Source organism: Vigna umbellata, chromosome 1, assembly GCF_029865625.1.
Source record: "Vigna umbellata cultivar VRB3 chromosome 1, Vumbellata_1.0, whole genome shotgun sequence".
NCBI classification, from domain to species: domain Eukaryota; kingdom Viridiplantae; phylum Streptophyta; class Magnoliopsida; order Fabales; family Fabaceae; genus Vigna; species Vigna umbellata.
In genome coordinates this window covers 77,864,160-77,870,529 of record NC_142165.1, presented here as the reverse complement: position 1 = coordinate 77,870,529, position 6,370 = coordinate 77,864,160, and the positions used below count along the sequence as shown (strand labels likewise).

General features: G+C 33.5%; 1 protein-coding gene across 1 annotated transcript; it reads left to right on the top strand.

Annotated features, from left to right (window-relative positions):
• Positions 1–4,994: 4,994 nt before the first annotated feature.
• Positions 4,995–6,118, top strand: LOC148206464 (uncharacterized). The gene has a single exon (XM_088113614.1). It carries the CDS (start codon positions 5,142–5,144, stop codon positions 5,955–5,957), a length of 816 nt encoding a protein of 271 aa, XP_087969740.1. The 5' UTR covers positions 4,995–5,141; the 3' UTR covers positions 5,958–6,118.
• The last annotated feature ends 252 nt before the right edge of the window (positions 6,119–6,370 follow it).

Sequence of the window (6,370 nt, the reverse complement as noted above, 5' to 3'; positions counted from 1 at the left end):
AAAAGTTTAAAAAAGCCTTTTTGTGTGATACATGAATGACAATTGAGTGAAACACTTAGATAAGCGGTGAAGATTTAAATATATGTTGTTGTTTTGTTTTCGTAACCTTTTGTAGGATTTATCAATTGAACAATGCAACATATTGTTATAAAGACATCCTTCTGGATTTTGTGTGCTCGTGAGGTCTTGGTGGAGAATGTCAATGTCATGGTATCTAGAATTATAAAGTTGAATGGTGAAATTTTTAGTATTAAAAGGAAGCACAAGCATGACAAAAATGTTTTCCCAAGGGTTAAATCAAATGTTCTAAGATGTTCCAAATGTGAAGGTTATTGGCATGAAACTCATTAGTGTTCTAATTGGAATGCAAGTCCAATGACTACTAATGAGGACCTTCAGAACTATATTCTATATTTGAAAGAGGAAGAAGAAATAACTTTGCAAAAATTAGATATGTTGAAAAGAATACAAGAGGGGAAGCTTAAAAGAGCAACAGAGAAAAACACACTTATAGAAATGGAGGAAAGAGAAAAAAAAAGAGAGAGTGTGAAGGAAGAGAAAAGAGAGAAAAAAGAAGAGAAAGAAAATATAATGAGAGGGGAGAAAGAAAAATAGAGAAAAAGATGAGAAAGAAAAGAAAGAAAGGAAAGAGGGAAAATAAAAAAAAGAAAAAGAGAGCGTCTTGATTCGTCATTAAAAGAAAATAATAACTGGCACTAGTAAAAAAAGGATTTTAACTCGCGCATTTGACACCGGTTTAGTTGTAACCGAAGCAAAAAATGGTGTCGTGACATTTTTGTAATTGTCACAAACGTATATGCCTCGGATACAAAAGAACCGATGCCTAAAACTGGCACGGTGACATTTTTGTAATTATCGCACAAAGGTATATGTCTCGGTTCAAAAAGAATCGATGCCTAAAACTGGCGCGGTGAAATTTTTGTAATTATCACACAAAGGTATATGCCTCGATTCCAAAAGAACTGATGCCTAAAGTTGGCGCGGTGACATTTTTGTAATCATCGTGCAAAGGTATATACCTCGGTTATTTAGAGAATCAAAGCATAAAATAACTAAAACTTTTTTTTATTTTTTTGAGAGGGTTTAGGTAGCAACTCTATAGAGAACCGAGGCCATAGACTCTTATTGCCTCGGTTAAAAAAATAACCGAGGTAATAACATGTTTTTAGGGTTAAATTTTGCAAACGAGTCTCTTACACATTTGAAACATTTGTAATCTCCTTTGCGCCGTTACTGCTCTCTCCACGCCTTCCAGACCATCATCTTCAATTTCTTTCATTTTTTTCTTTCGTTTTTCGTTGATTAATTGTTTCTCTACCATTGTCTTTCATTTTTGTCGATTAATTTTGTGCACACGTGCTCTTTGGATGTTTATTTCATTTTTGTTTCAGCATATAAGCCACCTTCAACCTTCAAGGTTAGTTTCATTTTAAGTTTTTGATGTTTTCGTTTTGCAAAGTTTGAAAAAAAAAATTCTTTCTGTAAAAATAGAAAACGATTAATTGAAGTGAAAGTTAGAGTCTTTTTAAGATTTGCAATGCAAATATTTTTTAAACATCAGATTACATGTTTGTTTATGGGTTTGTGTTCTTGTAAACATGCTATGGAATATTTGCATAAATGAACAATTTTTTTTAAAAAAAAAACATACTTTAGATACTGGATCCCAACCGAGGTCATAGGCCCTTGAATTAATTATTTTTAAGGGTTTACGACCTCGGTTCAAACCAGAACTGAGACAATAAAAGTTTTTTACTTCGATTTTGAACCGAGGTCAAAAGTCCAGACTTTTTACCTCGCTTGAATATACCTCGGTTCTGTAACCACAATCATAAACCCAAAACAACCGAGGCAATAACCCTTCCTTGCATTAGTGTGGTCTCTTTTTGTTTTGTTTCCTAAGGAATATTTGTTTATCAAGAAACCATGGCATCAATAAGGGAAGGAAGACATGATGACAAACAAGGAAGACACAAGCTTAGAACTCAAAGAACTTGTGTTTGATAATCTGTTAGCTTGTTTGTTAATTCATTTGGATATTCAAAGTCATTCTTTTAGTATAGAAACAAGGTTAGAAATATATGCACATGAGTTAGCTTGTTTGACAATCTCTAAGACGAATAATCAAAACCATACATATAGTTTGATTGTTTACTTGGGAAACATTCTTTTGATCTTTTTTGAGCATTGCATCTTTAATTTAAAATTGTTTGATGATATTTGCAGGTGGGTATTTGACCCTGGAGGTAGACCTCTAAATCTTTGATAATAAGATATTGGCCTCTTTAAGGATCCAAATCTTATTTTAATAGATTTTTATTTTGGATTGTTCTAGATTTGTGTCTTTTTTTATTTATGTTTTTGTTTGTGTGTAAGATCTTCTAGAATTCGGGTTAAATTCTCTCTAAAAAGGGAAAATGATAAAGAATCTTAAACTGGTACGAATTTGAGGACAAATCCTCTTCAAGAAGGAGAGTATGATAGAGGACTATCTCCTGAAACATATATGAGAAGAACTTGAAGATGAACATTTGCAATTCAAAGGATCTATGACAAGGTCAAAGATCAAAACACGCCTCCTTAAATCTTATAATGTTTCATAAAGAAAGAAATTTAAAGAACATGAAGATCATTGACACAATTGAAGAATAATTTAGGAAATTAAATAAATTGTAATTTTACTTTAATTGCAAACAATTTGTTTTTGTTTATAATTTTTCAAGTTATTTTTGGACTTGGTGGCTTTGGACTTTCTTTTAGGGTTTCTTAGGTGCCTTAAACATTTGTACCTATATATAGGCACACCAAATATATATGTAGGAACTTTTGAGTCATATCATTTTTTAGAGAGAATTCTCTTAGTTCTTGGATTATAACTTTGATTCTTATAAAAAATTAACATTTTTGTGGCGAATCTTCACTCGAGTTATCCATCTGCTAGATTATGGCGTCCGCATCTCTATCTTACTTCGCGTTCTTTTTTTATTTATTTTTATTGTATCCTTAAGGATTCAAATTCAGAAAAGATCGTACTCTTTCCTGGACAGGATCGGGTCACCCCTTATTGCTCCAGTTAATAAAATAATCGAGGTAATAACATGTGTTTCTAAGCCTCTTGCACATTTCTTCTTCAATTTTTGTGTGCCTCTTTCGCGACGCTCTCTCTGTTTTCCATTTTTACGACCATCAACCTTAACATTTCTTCCATTTTTCTTCCATTTCACATTGATTAAGTACTTTAGATATGATTTTCTTTACATTTCTTCTTCAATTTTTGTGTGCCTCTTTCGCGACGCTCTCTCCATTTTTCATTTTTGCTACCATCAACCTTAACCTTTCTTCCATTTTTCTTCCATTTTACATTGATTAAGTACTTTAGGTATGATTTTCTTTCGTTTTGACCGATTGGTTTTATCCACAAGTACTCTTTGGATAAGCTCTTTTGTGACGTTCATTCATTTCATTTCAGCACCAAAGTCACCTTCAAGGTTAGTTTCAGTTTAGGTTTTTGATAAACTTTCATTTCAGGTTTTTGATAAACTTTCATTTCATTTGGTTTGTTTGTTTGTTTGTTTGTTCTTCATGCACCATATACATAAAAAAACATAAGGTAAAACTGAGACTATGATCAAAGAAACTCAAAATGACCTGAAAATTTGTTGGAAGGAACAAAAAACATGAAAACCCCTCACAAAAAAATTCAGCTCAAAATTCAAAGTGTAAAATATTTTAAATATTTTTTCAAACTTTGAAAAAAACAAAATATATTCCCAAAAAATAGAAAACGATGTTTTTTTTAAATGTAGAAGGATTAGATGGCTACACGAGCTACCACGGTGTTGGAAATTTTTTCTATCCTAAATTGATATATAATAATATCAAATGTGTTAATGAGAGCAAAAAGTTAGAGTAATTTAAAGATGAGTCCAAATAATTTTTAAACTTTGGATTGATCCAAAATAAGGGCTGTTAGGATTTTTTGTCTCAAATATGAGATCTAAAAAGTGGTCAAAAAAATTTGCAATAAAAAATAATAATAATAATAGCTATCAAAACTAAAAATCACAAATAAATAACTATATGTATGATTGTATTTTTATACTGTGGATACTCGTTTTTATATGCACGCTTCTTTTTGTAATAATGTGATATAGAATGTTTGAAGAAACAAAACTATTTTTTTTAAAATGGAGTTTAGACAATAGTTGTGAAGACAAAACAATATCCATTGTCTCAGTTATAACCAGAACTAAGACAAAACAAATCTACTGCCTCGTTTGGAAGACCATTTAAATTAATTAATTGTACGAGTCTATGACAAAGGTTCCTTAAAGAACCAAAGTAATATTCCAACTTTTTTTGGTTTACAACTTTAATTTTTTGGAAGTGGGCCCAAATCAAGCCAAAAGTCATGCTTTTTTACCTCATCTAAAAATATCTCGATTTTGAAATAGCTGTAATAACCTCAAAACAATCACTATCGAATTCCTTCGTTATACTAACTGTATATAAAGTTCTTGCATTATCTTATATGTTTTAATATTATGAAATTATAATATATTTACTAAAATCACATAGACACACCCTTCCATAAAACATGTTTGACAAAATTATGATTTTCTGGTTTAGAAGAATTTCCAAAGTAGTAAATATACCTACGTAGGATACCTAATATACCAACTTTAGCATACCAAAGACTTAAAGATGCTAAAACATGTTGATGCATTCCACCACTTCCACCGCGAGTTCAATAAATGATCTTGATTTCTCCCAACTAATTTAAAGTGAAAATGCTGAGTTGAAGGTCATTAGGTGTGCTTTTACTGACTCTTCCATAAACATTCAAACAACTTTGCAGAAGGAAATGAAATCCTTGTGAAACCCTTCCTCACCCATCACGTGACAGCTATTAAGTCTCATCTAATTTCACTTGACTAAAATGCTTCATTCACTGCCATACCACACCGCTCCCATTCACTCCATTCACGTTTCCATGCGTTTGTCTTCTATACTAAAGAAAACTCGAAACCCCATTCTCAGATTCATGCACATGCACATGCACATGCACAAGCACAGGCACCTCTTCTCATTTTCTTCTCACCGGCACCAGCCACACATTCATGAAGGACATGCCCTTCTTTCTCCTCAAGAACTCCTTGGGAGCCAAGATGAAGAAAGGCATCAAAACCTTCTGTAACAACAATGGCTCAACCTCCACTCTCAACCAGCAAAGCAGCCAAGGTGACTTCACAAGCAAGGTAAGCTCAAGCTCCCCCTTCACAAAGCAAAACTCACCAACCCTAGAGGATCTAATACTACAACTAGAGTTGGAGGAAGAAATGTCTAGAAAAGCTAAGCTTAGTGAGTATAGTGGAATGAGGGGTAGGATGTCATGTGTGAACAACTCTGACATATTGAGATCTGCAAGGAATGCCTTGAATCAGTATCCGCGGTTTTCACTTGATGGAAGAGATGCCATGTACCGCTCTTCTTTTGGGAACATGGAGGGAAGAAGATCGGTTTGTAGTGAGACAAGTTTTGTTGGAGGAGAGAATGATTTAGATCATAAGGGTATGTGCTGTTTACCCCCAACACTGGCTGGGGAAAGTGTGGTGTGGCGTAAACCAGGGGTTGTGGCAAAACTCATGGGTTTGGAAGCCATGCCAGTGCCCGTAAGCAGTAAAACTTATGACAACAAAGACAGGTTAAACGAAGTTATTAAGAGACATAATCTAAGGAGGAAATTTGAGAGGCGTGACTTGGAGAGAAAACTGCTAGCAATGGAGATGCAACAGCAGGGATACCATAACATCAAAAGACACAACAACTCCAAAAATGGTTGCTGCTCTAAACATGGGTATTGTATTATGAAACCGGTTGCTCTGGAGGCTCTGGCTGGGAGTCCTGGAAATTGGCAGCCACTGAGATATGTTTAGGCCAGAATTATATACAATAGCTTACTCTAAAACAAACTTTTGTAATCTACTATAAGCTTTTTACTTATTCTATTTGTTCATCTCATGCAAATGCAAGTAAAGCCTCGTAAGGCTAATAATGACACAAGTTTGTTTTGAGTTTTATTGATTTGCCCCGTCAAAGTTCAATCTTTCTTTTGTTATTGCTGTCCTCCCCTGCATATGCAAGCTTTCTGATTCTATTTAACGTTGGTATTTAACGTTGTTAACTCATAATGGACTCGTATTGAACTAAGGAACTTACTGCAGAAAGAAAAGATGTCTAGAAGCATTGCATCTGCATTAGACAATTAATGACATGATTAGAACAGCAGTACAACTTATCCATATATACAAGTTTCATTTGTGAACTTTGTGTAATATTTGTTAAGATT

Bases quoted from the DNA above. Each gene is read 5' to 3' on its own strand.
- LOC148206464 (XM_088113614.1), top strand. From the start codon at position 5,142: ATGAAGGACATGCCCTTCTTTCTCCTCAAGAACTCCTTGGGAGCCAAG.